This window comes from Erigeron canadensis, chromosome 6 (genome assembly GCF_010389155.1).
Source record: "Erigeron canadensis isolate Cc75 chromosome 6, C_canadensis_v1, whole genome shotgun sequence".
Taxonomy (NCBI): Eukaryota; Viridiplantae; Streptophyta; class Magnoliopsida; order Asterales; family Asteraceae; genus Erigeron; species Erigeron canadensis.
In genome coordinates, this window is record NC_057766.1 from 35,952,924 (window position 1) to 35,979,147 (window position 26,224).

At 32.5% G+C, this 26,224-nt stretch overlaps 2 protein-coding genes across 3 annotated transcripts; both read left to right on the forward strand.

Moving 5' to 3' along the window:
- The first annotated feature begins 16,429 nt into the window (after positions 1-16,429).
- Positions 16,430-18,416, forward strand: LOC122603450 (transcription factor bHLH130-like). 2 transcript variants are annotated; one of them, XM_043776158.1, is made up of 6 exons: positions 16,430-17,048; positions 17,139-17,401; positions 17,499-17,672; positions 17,786-17,851; positions 17,943-18,011; positions 18,093-18,416. In XM_043776158.1, exons 1-6 carry the CDS (start codon positions 16,565-16,567, stop codon positions 18,141-18,143), a joined length of 1,107 nt encoding a protein of 368 aa, XP_043632093.1. In that variant the 5' UTR covers positions 16,430-16,564; the 3' UTR covers positions 18,144-18,416. The 2 variants fall into 2 exon arrangements, with proteins under 2 accessions (XP_043632093.1, XP_043632092.1); XM_043776157.1 differs by having other exon boundaries at positions 16,436-17,048; positions 18,121-18,416.
- A 4,683-nt stretch (positions 18,417-23,099) lies between these two features.
- Positions 23,100-23,720, forward strand: LOC122602736 (histone H3.2). Its single transcript, XM_043775325.1, has one exon. It carries the CDS (start codon positions 23,178-23,180, stop codon positions 23,586-23,588), a length of 411 nt encoding a protein of 136 aa, XP_043631260.1. The 5' UTR covers positions 23,100-23,177; the 3' UTR covers positions 23,589-23,720.
- Positions 23,721-26,224: the final 2,504 nt, after the last annotated feature.

Consider the following 26,224-nt stretch of genomic DNA (forward strand, 5'->3'; position numbering starts at 1 on the left):
GTAAAGTTTAGATTAAATAATAGAATTAAATAATTATCACTTTCTCTCTCATAAAAATGTTAGATGCAAAATACCATTTTACCCTGAATAAATTAATTTACATCATCAATCTTTTATCTTCAAAAATATCTCCACTATCTATTTACATCAATTACATTAAATCAATTACTTACACTCACCACCAAAAACAGTTCGTCACCACCAAAGGCGTGCCTAAAGGGGGCGATTTCAAAATTTAAAGTGTGTTATGTATTTTTAACATTTTCATGGATTTTAAAAGTTTTCTTATAGGTTTTTAACATTTTGCCCCATTTTATATTTATATTTCAAAAAAATTTTAATTTTGCTCCTTTGAAATTTTTTTCTTGATACCGTCTCTGTTCACCACCACGACCACCGGTCGACATCACTACCAAACCGTTGTCGCATCGCGCGAATACATATGTTATAAAAAGAAGCAATATTATTGCTTAACACCTAAGGAGAAACGGGTGTCAACTCGAGTTAGCGATGCCAAACACCCCGATTCAACATTGGACGACATCCAACGGTGACGTCGGACATCAAACGATGCGAAGCCCATTCCTTGTACCTTAGCAATGTTGTAAATTGATAACATCATAATTCATAAGATATGATTATCCACTTTCGATGAAATAATAGTGATATTTTTGTTTGTAGTACAAGTATAATTTGCCGTTTTACCATGACAAAAGTCAGTTTTCACCTTGATCTTATCTGCTTACCAGTTGCCAGCTACCATATATTTTGAGCCTAGCTAGCTAGTAGTAGGAGTATGGGTTGCATGTAATTATACTGTGGATCTTTTTTTACTATTTAAAGTTTTTATGCTACTCCTTACATAATGTATAGTGTTCTTTTGCTACATAAATATTTGTCTGGCTGACTTTAGGACCACATCTCTACTTCGTTGTATGGATTTATTATTAGTTTACTATTTACTATACATCCACCATTCCCAAACTTATACTATTGCATATTAAAACAGAAGTGAAGATATCTTTTTGAAGTGGTAGACCACATGTACTTTGTCTTTTTATAGCCCCAAATATATTATTAGGGAAATCTTACACTTAGAAAGTACACGTCGTACACATTATATATATATATATATATATACTAAAAACATATGTAAATGTATAAATATTTTGTGTGTAAAACGTATAAGTTTTGAATGTACAAGCTTTTAAAGCATATACTGATTTTAATCAAATTTCGTTTTAACCCTTTAAATTTAAACTAAATTTCGTTTTTACCTCTTAAAATTTCTAATTTTTTTTAACTTTTACCCCACATCAAAGTTTTCACTTTCATTTTTGTAACACTAAACTTTTAAATTCTTATATTTTCAACAAACAACTTTTACACAGTTACGGTTTTACTGTTAAACATTTACTCTTTGATTATTTTCATTTGTCTTTGTATACATATAACGTTTTCATTATACAATAACTTTTATTACATTTAAAACAGTAATATAGTTATTGTTCATGTTTTTATACATCTTAATATTCTCTACATTATTTTTATTGTATTGCTACATGTTTAGTTTTTTTAATGAAAGTTTTCATCTTTGTATCCCACATCAAAATTTTCGTTATTATTTTTATTGACACTAAACTTTTGGGTTTTTAGGTTTTCATCATACTATTTGTACGCAGTTATGATTTTACTTGTAAAGATTTAGTTTTGATTATTTTCTTCTGTTTGCATACATATATATAACGTTTTTAATATATAACAATTTTCATCATGCTTACGTCTTACATTCATGAAATAGTTAAAGCATTAATATAGTTATTATTTGTGTTCTTATACGACTTAGTATTCTTTTATAATATTTTTAATGTTATTGCTAGATGGTTAGTTGTAATGTTTAAAGTTTGGGTTTGAATATTTAACATAAATTTGTCAAAAATTTATTGTATACCCTCCGTTTCATTAGGGCCCTCACTTTCTCACTCAACTCACTCAAGCGCTCGCCAAAAACGTATCTCGCGGCAACACGCAGGTTCAAACAACTAGTCTCATTCTATATCCTTTATATTTTTATATAAGATAGCTTGTCGCCGTTAAAAAAAATTATAAGATAGCTTGTCATTATCATCTTTTTTAAAGAAAACCTACAACTTTTTTCTTTACTGTTTTTGTGTTTACAACTTACATTGTACACAAGAAAAATATATATATATAATTCCCACTGCTTGTGTGATGTTACAAAAAGTAAATGAAAATGTAATACTGAGTATATGTCACGAAGATAAAGTTGGATAGAAAAAATGTAAATTATATATCGTTTTTGTATGGACCATTCAACTTAGAGATCAATCATGTTAGTATAGTATGATTCCTGACATGAATCAGAAAGGAGGAAGGACACAAAAAATTTGAAAAAGAGAAAACAGGCTGGCCTTTGAAAATAAGGAGGAAGATTGCCTCAAGTTCTTTCAAGGATGATTTTGATCTTTATATAAAAATCAAAGACCAAGATTCAATGATAATTATTTAATCTTGGCCATTGATTTTCAATTAGTCAAGTTGAGGAAATTTGAAAAAATCATTCATGAAAATAAAACAGGAAAAGAAAATAATTCAAAAAAGCTGTTCAAAAAGTAAAATAAAATAATTCAAACCAAAAAAGATTAAGAACAAAATAATATGGGCATGATCGGGTGTTTGGGATAGCTTAACTTGACAGTTTGTAAAATAGCTTAACGGCAAAAGGTTAACATCATTAGTTGCAGAAACAAAAGTAACATGATTTGTCAAAATAACATGGTTTATCAGTACAGCGCTTTTATATAATTTTTTATACTTTAGGGGAGAAAAAAACGACTTGACGACTTAAAGGAAAGTGTAATTTTTATTGATACTTAGAAAAGCATTTAATGAATTTTCATAACACGTTTCGAACTATATTAACGGTATCACTTAAAATATATCTATATCTATTTATCCTCCTTATATAAACAAACTACCTCCATCCAAATTAAACACCCTATCTTTAAATTCTTTATTTTACCTTTTTAATTTACACTACCAATCTATCACCAAACATTTTAATCTTGAAATATCAAAAATACCATTAAGAAAACCTTACGTCCAATTTGTCTCTCTTCCCTCCCCTTAGAGCTGCTCACATATTCTACCAAAAAACATATTCATAATTCCCCATAACAAAACACACACATACATCCCTTGAAAACCACCCCCCTCTAAATTCTAGAACACACATAGTCACCGCCCCCCAAAACCGTCGCCGTCTCCGCCGTCTAAAACACACATAACTATAGGTACGGTGATTCGGTAATCGCGCGGGTACCGCTACTTAACAGCGTTTTTTCCTATGCTCCGTCGCATTGTACGGGTACAAGGCTAGTTACATTATATTAACCGAACATACGTTACTCTAGAATGATATTTATAAATAAAATCTCATAGACGCGACATGTTATCTCCGAAAATCGAACCTATAACTTTTAAGAAAAAGTTTAAATACATTTGTCAGCTATACCGACTTCATCTACTATATAATTTAGTTAGCTCATCTAATAAAAATTGTAGAAAGCATTCATATATTTTGGTCAAGATCTCAAACTTACATATAAAAGGTAAAAGAAGACGATCATCAAAGATTAGAAAAGGTTAAACATATCAAGTAACATGATATTGAACTTGACGAACATACCAAGTTATTTTAAACTTGAAGGGATAGATTGCTATTTGATGTGATGAGAACGATTATTTTGAGTTTGCACTTTGCAGTTTGGTGGAGCAGCAAACATTTGTCCGCTTTTGAAAAGATGGGGACCAACTAATAATACTAGAAGGTCCCACATAATATTCGTATCGAGACCAAACATTTCCCTTTCCATTTATTGAAGATATACCTATACCGTATAGTTTTCTCATTTAACTCATAATTTCGAGATGTTTATGAATTTTGTTGATATGGTTTTGTTAGTTATGTTATGGATAGGTAGTTGCAGATGTTAAAAAATAATCAATAGTATATAATAAAAAGAATAACCTCAGTTACATGTAAGAAAATGTTTAAAGTATCTTTAATGGTCATATTACACAGATACCGTGTTAGCATTTTGTAACGAAGATAACATAGGTTAATAAACTATATACATCTTTAAATCCAAACCTAAAAAATATGGAAAAATGGTAAAATTCCATATCTCAAAGTTGTTTGTCAAAATCTTATCTTGATTTCTAGTTTTAGAAAGAAAAAAATAAATAAATAACCAGGCTACTAAAATAACTAACAGGGAATAAAACCCATGCGTTAATGTAAAAATAAAAATGATTTTGGATTGTTTTAATCTTACTAAAAAAATCATTGCGTACGAGTTTAATGATTATTTGATAACTTCGTATTTTACAAATTAGGTACTTCACTATTTCAAATGTTATAACATGCACACAATATGAATCTCATAAAGAATTGGACACCGGTGATAAACACCGCCCATACCCTCTCAATCGCTAGTCGAATTACCTTTATCCGTACGGTGCTTGACAGTTTTGCTTCATATTTTTTTTCTCCATGTATAAAGCCCCAATAAGTGTCTTGTCCAAACTTGAGTCAATTCATACATCGTTTTTCTAAAGAGGATCATCATCTACTAGGAAAATCTCTTGAGTCCCAGGGGCCCGAATTGTCAAATCAGTGGATTCAGGTGGGCTTAGGTTGGGTAGTTTAGAAACTAAAAAGCTTTCCCTGTTATCTAAACGGTGGTGGAGATATCGGATTGAACCAAAAAGTTTTTGGTGTCAGGTCATTAATGCAATACACTCCACCCTTAAGAACTGTTGTTCTCTTCCCTGTAGAACTAACATTGTGGGAGCCTCGAAAACCATTGCGGGCCTAAGCTCCCATTTAACCCAGTTCGATGTTGCTCTCGAAAATGTGATTACAGGTAATATATCTTGGCAACGAGAACTCCATCAGACTATGGATCAACACATGGACATGTAGCAAGCCTCTCTCTTCAGCTTTCCCTGATCTATTCAAATTGGAAAAGCAAAATGGATGCTTGATTAGAGATCGGTATACCGGTAATGGAAGATTCTCACCTTGGGAATGAGAATGGATACGACCTCCCTCTACTCCGCTGGAACTACATCACCTACAGATGATGTTGGGCCAAATACACAACATCACTCTCTCTGGCAAAGAAGACTCATAGACGTGCAATTTAGACACAACCAAATGTTACTCGGTTAAGGCAATGAAATCAAGACTCCATAATGTAAGCTTCGGCCCAAAACAATGGGCTTTCCCATGGAACACTCTTGCCCCATTAAAAGTTAACATACTGGGATGGAGGATTGAGATGAACCACGCAGCCACTGCAGACCAACTTATCGGCATAAACATCCATATAGCTTCACCAGTTCGCAAAATATGCAATTTAAGAGAAGAAACAGCAATGCATCTCTTCTTACAATGTCCTTTTGCAGACTCACTATGGAACCTTCTCCAGCAATGGTGCAGACTTCCAGCCCAGAAGCCCCAAACCTTGAGAGAATTAATGAAGTTCCACTACGCTTCGCCATCAAAGAGGTGAAGGGGATCAGCTTCCAATTGCTTGTCAATAGATCTAAATCCACGATTGATATCACATGGCCTCAATGGATTTACTTTCAATTATGAGCCCTGTAATCCTATCTTTGTTTATTTTGTGATTCTCCATGAACATTGTATATCCTCCTAGCATCTTGCTAAATAACATATCAATTAAAAAAATTTTAATTTTAATGTTAAAAAAGAAAACAAACATGCACAAATGTTGGGCTCTAAATATTATATTAAGATATTTTTAGGAAAAGATTAAATAACATGTAAATTTGCATATGCATAACTTTTAGTTTAAACCTCCTACATATAGCGTTCTACCAATAATCTAATACCAAAAATAATTTTGCACAATTCGTATATTAGATTTTAATAGATATTATCAGATACTAGTAATGACAAATGAAAACATAATTTATCATTTTCAAAAAGAAGAGGGCTATATTCTATCTACAATAATTTTTAGTAATTCACAATGATTCATTTTTTTATACATTTTTAAATTATGGAGTGCGAAATCTAGTTTAATAATTTATAACAAGATATACTGCTAATTGACTACAACACACTTACGGGCAGTGTACCCGTTCGTATGTAATATAGCTAACTGGCAAGACCAAGATCGAAGACAAGGACTGAATATTGCATAAGGTTGTAAAAATGTAAATCAAGAGAAAGTTTGGTTCGTGACCGAGTTGTCACTTTGCGTTTTAAACTAGATAATTGACAAGTAAAATAAGTACTCAAACGGTATTAATGAGAGCACACGAAAATAGTTTGATTTGTAAACAATGATTAAAAATCCATCTAAGTCGAATCCGCTTCACAGGGAGTCTAGGTTGCATATGGGTTAAGCTCAAAATTCATAGATGTTGGTGATAATAACCGTGACAAAGACAAGAACACAAATGGGTGCACTACGTTTGTAAAATTGACTCAATCAACGGGTGCACTACGTTTATAAAATTGACTCAATCACCTAATCAATCTAATTTCTTGCAATAAATGGTACCACCAACCCTATTACAATTAATTGAACTAACTAGTTTTTTTGATTATTTAAATAACAATTTTATCTTTGTGAAAGAAACGTGGTACCACCAACCGTTAAATCCACTTAACAAAGTAATTTTTATTAGACTTGTATTCTTTACTATCATACCATGACCTGGCAAGAGTTATTCATAGACAACCAACTAAAATAATACTTGCACTTAACTAGTACCACTACCGAAGAACACAAATATCACCAAGTACACAAGTTTAAGTAGAAGAAGTCACTTCATTAAGATCTTGACAAAATGTTAAGTAAACCAACTTGAATTCAAAATATTATGCAACCATAACTAATTGTTTCACTTCATCTACATAGATGTATAAAGATAAAGCTACTCATAATGTTAAGAGCTAAAGATTCAAATAAAAAGGAAGACATAATGTACCAAATAGAGAGTAATAATCCAAATCGAGTTTACAATCGAGCTACAATAAGTAACAAGAGCCAAAATTAATCATCAAGTCTTCAAATAAGTTGGAATAGTGAGAAGACCTTGAAAAATGGTTGGAAATGATGTATGTGTGCTCAAGTGTCCAAGATTAGGTTTAGGGTTGAGTGGTGGTTGGTATTTATACCCCAAAAGAGAAAAAATAGTGATGTCAGCTCGATCTCGCGTCGCGGCCTCTTTCTCTCGCGCAAGGATTGTTTCAAGCTAAACTGGACGAAAAATAACAGATCTCGTGCCGCGAGGCACCCAGGTCGCTGATGTGCGTTTTTATTCTATCTTTAAATTTATAAAATGTTGTACAAGTAACTATTTTAAAACACAACCACACTAACGAGCAGAGAACCCGATCAATGTAGTATAGTCTAGTGATAAGGTACATGATCGTTCGCAGGGACGCGTTGCTTTACCTAATCTAGTAATATGTGTAATTCTAGTTGTTTTGGGGGAATGTCACTAACTCCTAAATAACTACTACTTTAAAGTAAATATCCGGTATTACCAGGCCAGGCTGTTTCTAAAGAAACAACGTAAAATTGTGAAAAATCTAATAACAATAGTTAAATTAAAATACTTGTTTGGCATCTCCGATCTCATGGTACGACCAAATATTATCCTACTGGTTTGCTAGACTATTGGAAACTTAATCACGGATCAGATTCTCGTTAGATTCACTTCGCCTAATTACTAGTGTTGTCGTTAGACTCACACAATCCTATAAAGAAATTCTCGTTAGATTCATTGTTTAAGCATTAATGACCTAAAGTTTGTGTTACTAATTCATCTTTTAATTACTCGGCTCTTAAGTCATGGCCAGATATAATTATCTCCAGTGACCACAGTGGTCGTTTCCAAGTCAAAGGATCGCGTCTGACATTGTTAAGCATCATGTTCAATTCATCCTAATTACTATGGTTCTGGATCCCTCGGTTACAATTGAATCACTTTTTACTTCTAGTTATAGATCGACTAGTCGTTTTCTGTCCTAGCATACTAGTCCTAGTGTATGATTATAGACAACCATCAGAATTAAACTAATATGTTCAGATATAGAACCGATAATAATATGAACTACTAATAAACATAGATCTACGATAAACAGTTTAACACACTCCAACAGATTCTCAACAAACACAGTAAAACAATAAGCGTCTACATGATCCAAACAAGTATTCAGCCTACTAGCCTAGTATTATTAAAGGAATAAAAAAGTTTGAGAGGATAAAAGACATTGTTCAAGTAAATAAAGATAAATAGAAAATAAGATCTAGACCAAGGATGAAGATCGGAAGGCATTAGAAGCTCCAAAACCTTATGGAAATTTGCAAATTCGACCTAGGGTTGATATTGGGCGACTATGGCTGCTGAATCGGCTCTCTCTTAGGGTTTTAAGGGTTAGTTCGACTTAAATAGGTGTTTAAGTCGGTTTCGGATATGGGCCGACCAGCGGCGCTGGTTCTGGGTTCTAATAGGCCAACGGCGCTGGTCTTCGGTGAGCGGCGCTGGCTAGGTGGCCAGCAGCACTGGTAGCTGATGTTCGTTCTTTTGCGTCTTCGTTTGGCTCCTGAATCACTCCTTGTGTCTTGTAACTTCATAGGCTTCCTTCTTGAGTCACTTGATGTCATTTACCCTCTCTCTCATCTTCCGTGAACCTGCATAAATATACGATTCATTAAGTACCAATAATTCCGGAATAATAACTCATTTAGACATAGAAATGAAGCCTTTCAATAGGGTTTTTATCACATAATGGACGCTCATCAGTCGCGCCACTACTGCAGTTCAACCCAACCTCGCGCCGCGAGGTAGCCCTAGAGTCGCCATTTCAGTTTCGTTCTTGACCTTGCTTCATCCGTTAGTGCATATGGACCATTCCTAAGTCTTTTTCTACCATTTGTAAGTGAAATACCAGCTTTAGACCCGAAATCACTAGCAAATATTATAACGCACCACAAAACAAGTATAAACGGCTATAAAACAAGTACAAAATGTCCAAATAAGATGTGAGAAATATGTATAAATTGCGATACATCATGGAGTATTATATGTAGACAAAGCGGTAGGAATAAAACATTATATACGAATAATAATCAGCATAACTAGCATGTAATCGAGCAATTTAATATATAGACTACTAGTGTTTAGGCCCGTCTAATGGACGGGTAGTATCAAAATATATATTGATCAAAGTTAAAAATTTTGGATTTCAAATATAGTTTGTTATATCTAAACTTAAGACAAACAGAAACAACGATTTTAGACTATAATTACGAAAATTTAAAAAAAACATATGAAAATTAACTTCATATAAATATTGCATCTACTTAACTTTTTTTTTTTTTTTTTCTTCCAATTTTAGTTAAATATAAAATTTGTAGTTTGTTATATCTAAACTTAAGATAAACACAAACAACAATTTTAGACTATATAATTTGAAAAATACATACCAATTTATCAACAAAGACCATTTCTAAAAAAACCTTTTGGTAGTAGATCGTAGGTTTTTTTTTGTTGGCCGTAGGGTTTTTTTGGGTTTTATAGGTTGTATATATATTGATAATATTTTTTGAGAAGTTTTTAAGGATAAAAATATTTTTTTTATTAATAATAAGGTTGGCCATTTATTAAATAAATATTAAAAAAATAGAGGATTAATAAGTAGGGAGTATTATTCTCAAAGAGGAGGATTAGGGGTGTCAAGTGTACACCAACCCCCTTCTTTTGTTATATTATAGATAATTCTAATATTCATAATTTTAAAACGAACTATTTTTATGCCATTTTCATATGTTTTCAACAAAAAGCAAAAATTCTTTACAAAAAACAAAAAACAAAAAAAAGAGTTACGAGTACTATTTTACAATTTTTCCGGCTTACAGCTTTCAGGCCGACACATTAAATATAGTGGGACATCAACCATTCACGCAAACATCTATTATGGAATTCGTATCGTTGCTTTCTAGTTTTACAAAATAGCCCAAATAATTTTCCGATTGTGCACAATTCACCAACCATATACCAAAATAGGATAAGCTATTCTAACAAAAATAATAAGAAAAAAAAATATGCTTTAATGATACATAAATTTCAATTTCAATTATATAGCTCAATTGGGCCTAGGAAGACGCACTATGTTTTTTTTTAAACAGTTGATCGATATTCAACATCAGATAATAACTCACCGTATAATGATAAACCTTTACACGCACTCTAAACTACGAGATGTAAACCATAAGCCGTTACAGGTGATTCAGGGATAAAATTTTACAGACTTGTCCCTACTAAGAGTCGAATCAAGACTTATATAAAAAACCAGAGATGCATCTGTCAGTTGAGTTAGTTTCATTTACAGAACGCACTATTTTACATACTTACATCAACAGAATTTTTATCATATAAATTAGTTTTTGAATTGGACCTACGAGGACGCACAGTGTTACATCAATTATTTTCCTTTTTCCTTTTAAAAATTACATCAATTAGATCATATGATAGTACAAAAATTGAAACAGTTATGTGTACATATTATTGTGATTCACTTAATCACAGGGGAGGCTTAGAGGGTGATCTGATTCTCAGCCGGGACATAATTTTGAAGAACATAAATTTTTAAATGTCTTTTAAATATATATTTATATATAATGTATAATATGCTAAAAAGATGTGTTATATAATATATATATATTTGATTTTATTGTAACTAATGTATAAAATGTAAATAAGTAACTAATATGATATGTAATTCTAAAATTATGATCTTATTATGCATATATAATTTGTTGATACAATGCTAGTTATCATTTATAAAAAAATAGTTTATATATTTGAATTCGATAAAAGTTAAGGGCATTTTTTTTATTCGCCCGGAGTGTTTGAATTCTTAAGACCGCCATTGCTTAATCACAAAAATGGTACACCCCCATCATGATCAAGTTAAACAAAGATGAGTCGTTTGTGGAGTCTAGTTAATCAAAGAGAGAAATACTTGTGAACAAGACTCAATTTTGATAATATAAGTGACTGAATATTTATTGTTCATAACTGTGTAGAGTAAGTGAACATATATCTTAATATTTGCATTTAGAGATGAACATATGACCCGAAAACTCAAGACTCCACTCATGTCCGTGGGGACACGACCCGATCGACTCGCTCAATAAGGTACTGGGTCGGGTCATGGGTTCGATTTGGTTGCAATGTCAGGTTTAAGGTTAGGCCGGGTCGGTGTTTTTGACACGTGATGAACAAATGTCTTATAAACCCGAGAACTGAACTGACCCTCCCGATAGGGTAATGTGTCAGATCATGGGTTCGATTTGTTTGCACTACGGGGGTTCATTTTGCATTGTCGGATTTTGACCCTTTCTCATTGTCTATTTGCACTTAGTTTAACTAGTTTGTTAGTTTTAATTGTATTTTTCATTTCTTATTTTTGAAAAGCAAAGTTTACAAATAAGTTTTATAGAAAAATCAAAAGGATCTTATGCACATTTTCCTTTCATATTTTTTGCTTTGACATCCAACTCATACTTAACTTATACCTTGTTTTCAGTTAAGTTTGTGACTTTCAATTTTTTCTCGGTAATTTGATTATTGAATTGATTAATTTAAAATTGAACATTGTAATTAATGATTGAAGTTATACCTATTATATTTATCAAAATTAATATTAGTATCAAGATTATTATTAAGAATGGATGGTAACAATAATAAGAAGGAAAACAAAAATATCTTTATTAATTCTATTAAATACAATAAATAATATGTAACTTTTATTCCTTTATAAAATAAACCACTATCCAATTTTTTTAATTTCCAGTCTTTAAAATATTTAAATTATCTTTTAGTTTTTTTTAAAAGGCATAGCATATAAATTGGCAATACCCATAATTTTGGTATGCCTACGCTGCGTTTGAATCCTGACAATGCGCTAAACCGTTTGCTCTTCCATGTGTGGATGAGTATAGTGTTGTTAAGACCCTCTCACCAAGTTTACATGTGATAGGATTTGAACCATTGACCTCCTAGGAAGAAATCACAAAATATTTTTCTCAACCTACACACTAAATTTACATAAAATACTCCCAAAAAATTTTTCAACCCTATCTACCCAAGTTACCACTCTCATTTATTCACTCATTTAATATATTTAATAAAATTATTTACAACATACATCTTTCAACCCTTAAATAATTACATTGCCATCTTTTACATTAAAATGCACACCTCCACCATCGCCGCCACCATTACCGCCCCGTTACCACCATCGTGTTGTACAAGTATCTTTTTAGTTAATTTGAAGATTATCGAAATTATACATATCTACACAACTAATGTGGGCCGATATGTAATTCGTTTAATTTAGACAATGTTTGATATTTCCCAATTTCTAGCTGGGCTAACTTGTAAGGATTCATATCCATGAGAAGAGCCCAAGAAAATTAAACTTGTTGGCTTGTAGTTGCAACAAGAAACACAGTCACATAGATGGCCTGTTTTTTCCTCTTTTTTTTTTTTTTTTCTTTCTTTGGAACAAACGATGGGCTTTTGAGCATTGAACTAGACGATGGGAGACAAGTCATTCACTTGTTCAAAAAATATTTAGACCTTGCCACCTTGGTCATGTTTGGCATGCAGTTTATGCAAGCTTAAAAGAGTTTCAGAGCGACAAGTATTGTTTTGCAACATAAGTTTAAAATAGCTTATGATTTGCATAAGTTGAAAAGGATATTTCGGTTTAACCAGAAAATTTAAAATTTTGCTACATCTTACCATTATAATATTATTCTAAAATAAGAGCAAATATATGAGTTATGATAGATAGACTTTGGTACAAAGGTTTGGACCATATACCTCCAATTTTTCAAAAGTATTTTACATGAGTCCTAGTGCTCAAAATAACTTACAGCTCATACAAAGTTACCTTTTTTTTTTTTTTTTTTTTTTTTTTTTTTTTTTTTTTTACGGCATACAATTATACAAAGTTACTTCGCACTGAACATGAATGGTGTTAGACTAAGAGGAGTGGAGGCATTCCCTCCAAGCTGGGAATGCCCCTCCACCACTCAGATATCGACATGTGGCACTTTATAATGATTGGAGGCATTCCCTTAATTTTGGGTCATTCCCTTGGAGTGGAGGCATTCCCTCTAAGGGCATTCCCTATTTTTTTTAATTTTTTTTTTTTTATAAACTTTTTTTGAAATAATGAAATTAAATATAAAAATAAATATAGAATCTTGAATATTAACGGATATATTGAATAGTAACGGCTGCTTTTCAAATTTATAATTTTTCACCTATAAATACCTTCATCCTCTTATTCTAAAAACACAACTCAAAATTTCATAAAAATCCACATACCACACACTATAACCATGAACTTTGGCGCGAGGGAGAACACGAAATGAACCAACCCGTCCTATCGGACAACCGCAACCCACACGAGGCAGAGAACGAGGAAGAGCACGAGGGCAACCCACACGAGGCAGAGCACGAGGCGGACCAACTCGTACCCCTGTTCAGTCACCCATTCCACCACCTGTTCAACCCCGAGTTCAACCCGCGTAAACCTGCAATCAACAGACGACTTCACTGATGAAGAATTGAACGAGGTATGGGATTCTACCATGGCTCAAATCGAAAGCGGACAACTTAGGCCATGTGCTCCAGGGCAGAACCGAATTCACGATGACGGGAGACCTGAAGGATACGAGACTGATCATGGTGAAGAGTACGTCAACGATTTTCAATCGGAAGAGGAAGATTATCACTACGAATACCAGCGCCGTAATGATTGTGACAGTGACATTTCATCAACCGATTCCCTTTATGGTTGGCGTACCCCATAATTCGTGTTAGTGTTTAATTTTTATTTAATGTATTTGTGTTAAGTACTATTTTAATTTCGTGTGATGTGTTTAAAATAAATGTAATGTTTCGTTTTTAAAATAAATGTAATGTTTCGTGATAAATAAATGTAATGTTTTTAATTTTTGGTGTTTAATTTTTGGTGATGTGTTTAATTTTTGGTGACATACTTAATCAAATAAATACAAATAAAACATAAATACATTAAACATACATCAAACATACATTAAACACACATTAAACATAATAAAACATACATTTATTTAAAGACACACAAAACGTAAAACCGAATAACATAGAAAGATATGAAACTAAGACATCTTCGATAAAATCACATCATAAATCTTGCACTAGCTCGTAGCAAATGCCACTCCGGGAGGTAGACAAAATCAGGATGCGTCATACGATACTCCTCTAAAGCAACTTCGACACGCCTCAGGTTTACTTCATTGTTCAGACGAGCATAGATGTGCTCGAACTCGTGAATTGAGTGGCGCATCTTCCGCCATTTTCCTTGCACATTCTCAAGGCTCCTTTGTTCGCTTTGATGATTTTGGAGATTAATAAAGACTTCCCTTACACGTTTCCAAAATGTTCTTTGTTGTTGGAAAGCCTCTACGTTTGGATCATCGACTACGTCAAGTCAAGCTCTCGCTAAATTCATAGTCTCATCTGTTGTCCAAGGTCTAGCCATTTGTTGTTTCACTTAAGAGAAGAATGAAAATAATAAGAGAAAAAAAAGAAGAAATGGAAGAACATGTATAAAAATGAGGAAATGGGATTTAGTTTATATAGATAGATAATTTATTGATTTAAAAAAAATAAAATTGAAACGGACCAAAAACGAAAAAGACAAAAGTGAGAACCTGCAATCGGACGCGTTCGAATTCAGCATGGGCACGCTTTTTAAAAAGCCGGAACGCCCCCCGGGACTAAGCTCCGGCATTCCGGGGGCGTTCCCCGGCATTCCAGGTGAAAAAACCGAGAAGGAATGGGCTACTCCTGATAGTCTTAAGTTCTTTTGGGAACTACATTGTATCGTACAAAAGTTGTATTATTGGGGTCTGTGACTCTATTGTCTAGATGGAACTAGTAGAGTAGTAGATGTGTGAGTTCGTTCGGTATTGAGATCATTACCGTATAACTTTTTTTATAGGAAGGTGTTAACATAAAGTATATATGATACTATGAATTCTATATGGTAATATTTGTATTTGTACGCACTTGTTAAAAAAAAATCATTCTTCGCATGTCTATACAAAATACATATAATCCGTGATTACATATTTACATGACTAAAACTTTTTTTTTTTTTTAACTGATTGTAAATATATTGGTTATAGCTAAGCTACTTTTATAGAAGATTTCAATGCACCAGTTAAAGTCACAAGTCACAACTATGACCCATAACAATCAATTTTGACATTAACTAGTAGATCCAGGTCTCCCGAGCTACTAGTTTCTAACATAGCTCACAATCTAAGTTTTCATAAAAACTATCTTTTCTATAACCCATTTCAATATTTTTTAATATTGTCAAATACAAATATACAATGTATCAAAGTAATCTTTTGACTCATGACACATCAATTTCTCGTTATTGGTCTCAAAATTTAAAAAAGGCTTATTTTTAGACCAATGAACATTTCGCATTTGGCACCTGCAATCACTTGCATCATCCACGACGCTCCCGATTACTCATGACCACGCCCACGAATATGTTAGATAAAGTCACGTGTCAAGCGAACTACTCGATTGCAGCCACCCTTGAGCAACGTACGGCTTACATACCTCATATGTAACACACAAACCAATACGTTAATTAAATGATCGAGACATGTCAAGCCAACTACTCATGTGTGACACTACTAACACAACCACAACCATTTAATAATCGACGACAAAATTGATTTTTTAAAAATTTGGATACACATGTCAACGACGTACTTTGTGAACCATGAACATTATCATATGTAATTAAAATGACCGAAGGTCGATCAAAAGCAATAAAGCATAGATAAAAAATGATTTTGATATATTTATGTTAGATTGAATTAACATGTCTTACAATGTCGATCGTCATAGTGATATTTCGTAATTTCCGGTTATTATGACATGTTAATATTTCATAGATTAGATAATACAGTCGAATGAAACAAGAGAATGACATTGTTATTGTTAATACTATCCAAAATAATACTCGTAGTATTCACATGAGGTAGAAGAAAAAGAAGAAGTGGCCAATAATAATACTCATAATTGAAAAGTTGACACTAGAAAATGTAAAAGCAACTTTTCTTCCCCTATTGGCTGCAACGCACTCATACACCGACAAAACCGGAAAAAGCGAAAAATCTAAAAATGGCTGCTTTCAACTTCAATCCCCTGCCTTTCATTTTCCGCCACTATTATTGATTTATTTCCTTCCACATTTTTACATTCTTTCTTTTTTTTTTTTTTTTTTCCAGAAATTATTATTATAATTCTACAACTTATTAAGCCTCTAAAAAATCATTTGAGTTCATACGTAAAATTTTGTTTGTAGACTTTGTAGCTGAAAACTTCCAACTTATAGTAACTAATAATGGATGCGGATTTCCGGAACAATCAACAACAACAACAGCCACAACAAAACATGAACTCGGGCCTAACACGATACAGATCAGCACCGAGTTCATATTTCTCGTATTTGTATGAAGACGAGGATATTAATCCGTTCTTAAGCCCCAGGGCTTCTAGCCCTGAGACAGAACGCATTTTATCTAGATTCATGTCTAATGGTGATCAATATCGAGGTAACGAATTTCAAGATATAAATTCTATGAAACAGGAACAAGTAACATTTTCACCACCACCACAACAACAACATATGATGTATCAAAACCATGTTCCATCTCATCAACAAGTTGTTCATAATAATAATAATAATAATAGTAATTTGGGTGTTTCTAGCTCTAGCTCTAGCTCGGGCATGGTTGATCCGGTAATGTTAATGGATCCACCAACTAATCTTATTCGTCAAAGTAGTTCGCCAGCTGAATTTTTCGAAAACATTAATATGGATAATGGTACTTTATAATTTTTGTATACATGATATGAATTTTATTTTTGTATTTTTTTTGCAATTAGTGTACGTATTGAATGTTACTGTTTTATAGGGTATTCAGGTATGAGACCTATGGATAAGTTTTCGACTTCAAACAGGTCGAAAAGTAGGATGGGTTACGAATCGGGTTCACATTCATCTTCTAGAGTAGTATTGTCTCGTATACCTGAAAACGAGGGGAAAAACGTGGCCCATAACAATAATGGTGGTTATCCCAGCTTCCCTGTTGCTTCTTGGGACGAATCAACAATGTTAACCGAACGATTTCTAAAAGAATTCGGCAAAAGTGACCGAATAAGTTCATCTGAAGATCAGGTTAAATATTGGAGATGTTTTGATATTATTGATATAAGTTGTTTAGGTTGTAATTAATTTGAGCCTGAGTCTGATTGTTGATTATCTTGATGATTAGAATGATGAAGGGAGAATTCAATCTCCAAATGGTTTGTTTCATCAGCTTAGTTTGCCAACGAGTTCGACTGAGATGTCTGCAATGGAAAAGCTATTGCAGTTTCAAGATAATGTGCCATTAAGAAGCAGGGCTAAAAGGGGTTGTGCTACTCATCCAAGAAGCATTGCCGAACGGGTTAATATCACTCATTAATCACTTAAGTTCTCGTCTAAAAATTATGTCCTTGTACATTATGACAAAAAAGATAAAAATTGTTGTTTTTCTTTTTGTTCATATTCATCGTATAGGTAAGGCGGACACGGATTAGTGAAAGAATGAGGAGGCTGCAAGATCTTGTCCCCAATATGGATAAGGTAAGATTATTAGTTCTTTCAACCTCTCGTATTAGTATATATGATGCCAATTAAGTTGTAAGATTAAGGCCTTAGGTTTTGATATTTGCAGCAAACAAACACAGCAGACATGTTGGATTTGGCTGTGGATTATATCAAAGAACTTCAGAAACAAGTTGAGGTATTCCCCAATTATGAGAAACAAGTCACTAATGTATGATATATGGTGTATATATAGTCCTGTATTATATCACTTATATAGTCTTTTTTTTTTTTCTGTAACATTTCAGATACTTTCAGATTGTCATGCTAGGTGTACATGTCCACATAAACAGGAACTATAACACGAGTAATTATAGGTATGTTTCGCTTCTGTACATGATATATAATGGAAGTAGCCCGAGAAGAAGAAGGAATTTGTTTAGTAATGAGTTAGGGGAATAAGAAATTTACATTTGTTATGTAACATTCAGCCAATTGTATAGTCATTCTAAAGTACCAGTAGCCAAGGTTGTTTATAAGAATAAGATCAGAATGCAACATCATTATTAGACCACCATATATGTAAATGATCATAAGTTATGTATGGATCATGATCCATCTTGTGCTGCTTGTATCTACATTACTACATATTACTATCTATTAAGGGGGAATTGAAAAACAAAGACAGAGATCCTTCCTTCATTGTCTTTTCAAAAAATTGTTTGGGACGACACAATTATGTATAATTATATCGTTGTTTATGCTTTACGAAACAGAATGACCCATATCGTGAATAGTAGATGATGTTCATGGTATGATGATCTTTTGTGGTGAAAAGTTTATTGATGTTGGATCTTGAAAGTGCATAAAGATAATGATATGAAGATGACATCCATGGTTCATAGTATTCAATATTTTCCGGGTATGGTTTATTTTCTATTTTTAGAAAGATGCACTGTGATTGTGGGTTAGTTTAGTCATGTAATGCAACTAGTAATGTCGATTTGTCGTGTCGTGGGAAAGGTAGGTTCCCTTCCCTGTTCTTGAAGGAAAGGAGACAGGGATGGGGATAGCCATGGGCCGTGACTTCCACTTCAATTCCATTGGATTGCACTCAGCTATCAATGGGTGGTCTCACATCATTATCATATGGTGGATAGCCCTTTATGTTGTTTTTTTTGAGTCACAAGTTTTCCTTGGCTATAAGCCATGAATTCGTGGTGCTTTTGTAGACGAGTGAAAGCATGGTACCCAATATAATGTTGTCTTAGAAATGTGAAGTTGAAAAGGGATTTAAGCAGATGAGCACTTTATGCTTTCTTTTGAAGGATGGTAAAATATTAATTTACTATTCACGTTCATACTTGCTTCAATGGTAAAAAAAATTGATTTATTATTCAAGCAACATATTCTTGAAAATCTTTGTATTTTTATTTTTGTTTGCTTAATGGTAAAATTTAAGAATGGTAGAGTGTATCTTTATGTGGGAAGTTTTTAAGGAACCTTCGAGTTGTATATTTGCTTACAACGGTAAAACATTGATTTACGATTCAAGCAATATCAAGAAATTTGTTTGCTACTCATTGAAAATATTATTCATCTTGTGATTAATTACCGAAATGTAAAATCACCATATTTTAAGAATTTTGTGCTTGTTAAAAGAACGCAAGTGTTCACGATTCAAAGAAGAAAGAAAAAAATCGACGTGAATTAGCCATACTTCCTTTCCTAAAAGCTATTTACAATGTATTCTCGAGTTTTTTTTTAAATGATAGGAAAAGAAAAGATTGGATAAGGAAGAAAAGAAAAAAATTTATATATCAAAAAGGCATTCTCGAGTTACATGAAAAACTAAAGAAAACACAAAATTAATAGTGTTCTTGAGATAGAAAGAAAATAAAAGAAGGAGAAAAAAAGTTATAATTTTACAATTATGTCCTTTTTCCTATAAAGTTGTTATTAATTAATAGGGGTAAATTAGTAATTATACACGTAACTTAAAAGTTTTCCATCCAAATCCTCCCAAAAATGGGAGGAAAGTTTTTACTTCAAAAACATCCATGTTTTTTTTTCTTCCCCTTTTCTTTCTTTTAAAAAGAAAACTCAAGAATGCAAAATAGAAAAGTTTTCCAATCCTTTTTTTTCCTATCCTTTAAAAAAAAACTCGATAATGCACTCTTATAGTTGTGGGTATATAGCTACGGTGTAATCGAGTCAAATCTATTTGCAAGTTATCTAATTTGTAAAAGAACAAAGTTTAGGTAAAGCATGCAATATCATCTTACATAAAACAAGTGTATTTTAAGAGGAGATTATGTAAAATTCAAGAAATGTTACGTATGTTTATCATATTTAAAGGTTTAATTTGTAATTTTTTAATATATTAGATAAAGTTATGAATCATTTTCCCTTTATAAAATACTTGAATTTAACTAAGATTTAATTAAGTCAAGTACGATTTCAAACTATTCAACTAAATTTTCATATCTATCGAGTTTAACCATGGTGTTCAAATGTGTAGCTGACCTTCGGGCTTTGGACTTGAATATAAACATTACAATAAATTAAGATTAAATTATATCTATACTTCCTTATAAAACAAACCATCTTTTTTTCATTTTTTTAACTTTAAGCCTTTGAAATACCTAAATTACTCCTCTCATTTATTCACTAATTTAAATATCTATATCTAATATACTTATTATTACCCTTAATGAAATTACCTACAACTTATATCCCTCCAACTCTTAAAATAATTACATTACACCCTCATTAAATCAATTATTTTTACATTAATAAGTACATTACTACCCCATTGTTGTTACCGCCACTGACGCCATCCATTGTTGTTGCCAGTACTCGCCGCCGTCGCATTGCGCGAGTACCATTCTAGTTAAAAAACAAATCTATACTCCATTATAAAACAAACTAGCTCTCCCCTCCTTTTTATACCCTTCATTTTCAACGCATTCTCAACTCACACACTAAATTTACCCAAAATATCCCTAAAATATTTTTCAACCATATTTATTCAAACTATCTCTCTTTTTTATTTATTAATTTAAATATTTTCACCTTATATTTATATAATAATCTTAATAGACTTGTTTACAAAGATACATTCATACATATATTAACCATAAAATAATTACACTACCATTTACATCATTTAGTTTTAGATTAATAAGTACATCGTTACTACTACCGCCACTACCACTATCCGTTGCCGCCATCGTCGTTGCATTGTGCGGGTTACCCATACGATAAGATGTCAATGATGTGATAGTTATTTAAAACAATATTGGGTAATTATTGTAAGTTGTAACCATGTTAACAATGACGAAATAACATTCGTTGCCGGTACTCGCCGCCGCCGCATTGCGTTTTTTTCTTTATTCATTAATTTAAATATTTTCACCTTATATCTATATAACAATCTTAATAAACTTATTTATAAAGATATATATATATATATATATATATTAACCATTAAATAATTACACTACCATTTATATCATTTACTTTTAGATTAATAACTATATCGTTACTACTACCGCCACCACCATTATCCGTTGTCGCCATCGTCGTTGCATTGTGCGGGTACCCATACGATAAGATGTCAATGATGTGATAGTTATTTAAAATCAATATTGGGTAATTATTGTAAGTTGTAACCATGTTAACAATGACGAAATAACATTCGATACACACAAAATTGAATGACATATCATCTTTTGTTATAAACTTGTTTAATTGAAAGACTTGCGGGCAACGAGTCAAGACAAAAACACAAAAGTTTTTTTTTTTTTTTTTGTATAACTGTTTAAAACCTTATTTATTTTACCTATAGATATCTGGCCCGAAACATTTAAAATTCTACTAACTATTGTTACAAACATTTATATATTTTTTTTCAAATAAATTCTTCAATCACAATCAGATCTACAATGACGAAAAAAAACCCTTCAAAAAGAGATGCAAAGCTAAGATAATTGAAAGGGAAAAAAAAAATTATGAAAAGTTGAAAATACAAATGTTCAACTAGAAAATTCTAAAAAACTAAAAGCAAAAAAAGTTAATCAACCAGAATTTCTTTACAAAAATAAGTATCATAAATTGTAAATCACTCAAGTCTAAAAGTTGTAAGAAAAAGAAAAATAATGAGAAATGCTAATCTGTTAATTGACATACTTTATCATGATACATTGAATTGTTAGAACATGGCCAATTTGATGAATTACAAATCGAGAGGATTTTTACCTAATGATTTATGTAATCGTTAATTTTTTGTGTTTAAGTTTTGTAATGCGTTACATATATAGAAACTAGCTTGTTTTATCACATGGAGCGAATTATTCATAGTATCAGAAATATGAAAAAGGGCGTAAGAAAGTAGAATACTGACAATCAAAATTATATTTAGAGGGCGGTCTTTTATATTTACAACATTTTATTGCATTTTATCCGTAACTTTAAAGATGGTAAATAACTAAATACTAACTAACAAGCTCCGAATAATGTTTAGAAGCTTAATTATTAAACTTATTATTAATGTAAATGTTGAAAGTTTAGCTAATGGAGTTGGTGGTCATTGGTAAAGTCTTTGATCTTGGGAGGTTCACCTGAGTTTGAGTCTCACTTCCCATATTTGTAAGGATGAATTATTAGGATTGTTCAAAAGTTTTGAGTTTCATCTCAGACATACTTGCAATTTAGAAGTATGATTAAACTAATATCATTAAAAAAAATTGATAATTTAAAATTAAATTAAAAAGAGATACTAAAATGGATATAAAGAAACAACGGAATTATAAAAAAAATGCAATATTGATATGACATGAAATTTTCTTATAAAATTTTCTTTAGCTAAACATAATAACCATTAACTACTCCTATTTATTAACACTATAAACTTTATATATCAACCATGATGACACTTTTTATGATTAGCAAAAATTTATATCATTTTCTTATTTTTTTTTTCATTCAAAAGCATCGCGAATTATTAATTAAAGACATGTTAAAATAAAATAAAAAACAATTACAGACATGTTAAAATTGGAAAAGTTAGATAAACAAATTGAAAGCTATCATTGGTGGAAAAGATGTCATCCGGATCACAATCCGCGTGGTATTATAATCCTGATCGTCCATTTGAAGATAATCCAACGGTTCACATGAATAGAAACAAACACACATTCAACCTCCAAAAAATTTCCACAGTTTCCCTCCCTTCTAAAAAATTAAAAACTCATCATCCATCTATTTAAACCCCAAACAACCGCCTTCTCAAATCACAAATCTTTCAAGTTTCATATTCTCTCTTTCAATCTCTCTCTCTTTCTGATTTTTCAAAAATTTTAAAATGGCACGAACAAAGCAAACTGCTCGTAAATCAACAGGAGGAAAGGCACCAAGGAAGCAGCTGGCAACAAAGGCCGCCAGGAAATCCGCACCCGCAACCGGCGGAGTCAAGAAGCCACACAGATTCAGGCCTGGAACCGTCGCTCTCCGTGAAATCAGGAAGTACCAAAAGAGCACCGAGCTTCTCATCAGGAAGCTTCCTTTCCAGAGGCTTGTGAGGGAAATCGCTCAGGATTTCAAAACGGATCTCCGTTTCCAGAGCTCTGCTGTTGCCGCTCTTCAGGAAGCGTCCGAGGCGTATCTGGTTGGACTGTTTGAAGACACGAATCTGTGTGCGATTCATGCTAAAAGAGTCACTATCATGCCTAAGGATATGCAGCTTGCTCGTAGGATTCGTGGTGAAAGAGCTTAGATCTGTTTCTATATGTTTTTGGTTTCCGTTCAATGAACTAATTGTATGGCAATCGTATCCTTTAAATTAGTTAATTAGATTTGTATTTTAATGTTGCTCATATGAATCTCATTGAAAGCTTTGTTATATTTACAACTTTTTGTGTTTGGATTGCGTGATTATAATTTTTAGGGCTAATTGGTTTATAAATAGTTTGGTTTTTATTTCTAATTCCAATATGACGCCCTCCAAGTGTTTGATTTAATGTCTATAAGAGATGGTTATTGAGATTTCACAGATTCTAAAAGTTTGATGTTATCACCTGCTTATTTTAGTTACATTACATAACATATTTTCATCCATTAGAATTATACTAATTGAAGGTGTGTAGTAGTGACACAAAAAAATGAATAAAAAGATCATTTTTCTTTCTTTGATTCAAGTATAAAAGACTTTTGTTAGTTTTGTATTATGACTTGCATTGTATTAGCTGCACTATATGATCAGCATCCATTTAAATCTCCAGAGTTCATGTACCTCCCCAGTAACTTACTGTCCGTGTCTTCAGGTAGTGAACAATGTCTTATACTTTGTAATCTTTGGTCTCTCAGTCGAAAAGATGCTCTGAAACAAAACACAAAGCTTTTGGAAACGAAGGGTGCTTTTAAACCCATTTGTAAAATAATTGGTAAAATAAGTATAACTGATCAATCATGTGGCGGTGTGGAAAGGCGTATGTACATCTAATTCGAGCATTTTCTACTACTAGTATGGGTAAGCATAAGCCTCGATTCGATCAATAATGGGATTCTTGGCTAGAGAAAGGTTCTGTGACATGGAGGCCCAACTCGGTCGGTCGGCTGGCCTGGCTTTTGGAAACCTGGGCTATGTTCATATGCTGCCAATTAAACCAAAGACCAGGTTTGAGGAACCCACCCATGAAAAGAGTACACCTTGCTGGGGTGAGTGGTGACACCGCAAAGACCAGGATTTGGAAACCCAGCCTTGAGGCTTTTTTCTTACGTATACTGCGGTTGTAGTAGAAATTAGTCAGTCACTAGACCAAAGGCCAGGTTTGGCAAAGTAAGTTTTTTGCTTGCTAGTCATGGACCGGCTTTCACAAGGTCATGTATACTGATTCTACATATAATGTTATTGACGTACTAGTTCTACAAACGTGTTTGAAATAAACACTTGTTTTACAAAAAGTTTAAGAAAACATCAAACTGAGCTCAAATTGAACTAAATCAGAATAAACAATATAACAAGTTAAAGTCTTAAAGCCTGACCTCGTATTATTTAGTAGTCATCTGGATTTTGAAGAAATAGTGGTGTCTTGTTGGTTCTTATTTCAATGTTTCTTGTGATTTAGATGATTTGATCAACCTTCGTATCGACTTGATAAAATTATAATGAAACAGATGAGCTAATAGACCTGCAATGCGCGATTACATAGTTTTTTAACTCAAAGAACCCAAAAAGTGAGTGCTATACTGCTATGTAATGCGTTGAGTGCTTAAACGTTAAGGATATATGATGCAAAATCTATGGCTTTATTGATTTAATGTACTAACCCAGATACAAATGGATATATTTTGTCCTTTAACATGTTTGTTATCTAAAAGAATAATTATGGCTGATACTACTGTGTTAAGTCATACAGTATATACTATGGGTTTGATAGCGCACTCGTCTTAAATACTTTTCATCATATAGTTTGGAAGCCAAGTGAATCATCATATAAGATTGGAAGCCAAATTATGATATCAATTTCATCACCGAGCTTAGTAAGCTTATATAGTTGCTCATAATTAAGAATGGCAAAATGGGTGGGGCGGGTAAAAGTGTAAAACAATCACTTTTTTAACATTTTGGGCATGTATGTTCATGGTTTTATACTTTGTCAGATCACAATTTGGATTAAGACCCTCTGATTTAGTTTGAATCGTGTGCCCCGTGGTTGTTCAAGGCTTGAAGCATATAAATATGACATACCCGGATCAATTAAGCTCTTAAGATCGAAAGAGTAGATGTTTAAGTATACAAAATGCAAAATCTGTGGCTTTATTGGTATAAAGTACTTCTGCAGATACAAATGGATATATTTTGTCGTTTAACATGTTTGCTATGTAACAGAATTATTGTGGCAAATACCACTGTATATTCTATGGTTTTAATAGCTCACGTGTCTTAAACATTTTTCATCCTGTAGTTTGGAAATTGGAAGCCAAGTTAATAATCATATTAGAATGGAATCCAAGTTAAGATGTCAATTTCATCACCGAGCTTGGTAAGCTTATATAGTTGCTCATAATTAAGAATGGCAAAATGGGTGGGGCGGGTAAAAGATCAAGGCAGACACTTTTCTAACATTTTGTGCATTACGTTCATGGATTTATATTAATAAAAGTAATATTCTCATCATACACTTTTTCTGTATATATGTTTAGTTTTGACAAGAGATGGAGATATATCTTTCTGCACATATTAGCCAGGTTGCAAAAGACGATTTTGGACTTAAACTAGAGGTTTTTTCTAAAGTCTCCAATATCCATTCAAATATCGATTAACTTCTAATGTTTATGACTTTATGAGTAGCTCTTGTCCGATTACAATTTAGATTAGTACTCTTTGTTTTAGTTTGAATCACGTGCCCC

What these genes read in the sequence shown, in the direction of transcription:
- LOC122603450 (XM_043776157.1), top strand. Translation starts at nt 16,565, where the DNA reads ATGGATGCGGATTTCCGGAACAATCAACAACAACAACAGCCACAACAA. An exon ending in TAAGTTCATCTGAAGATCAG is followed by an intron (nt 17,402 to 17,498) that starts GTTAAATATTGG and finishes CTTGATGATTAG; the next exon opens with AATGATGAAGGGAGAATTCA. An exon ending in TTGTCCCCAATATGGATAAG is followed by an intron (nt 17,852 to 17,942) that starts GTAAGATTATTA and finishes TGATATTTGCAG; the next exon opens with CAAACAAACACAGCAGACAT.
- LOC122602736 (XM_043775325.1), top strand. Translation starts at nt 23,178, where the DNA reads ATGGCACGAACAAAGCAAACTGCTCGTAAATCAACAGGAGGAAAGGCA.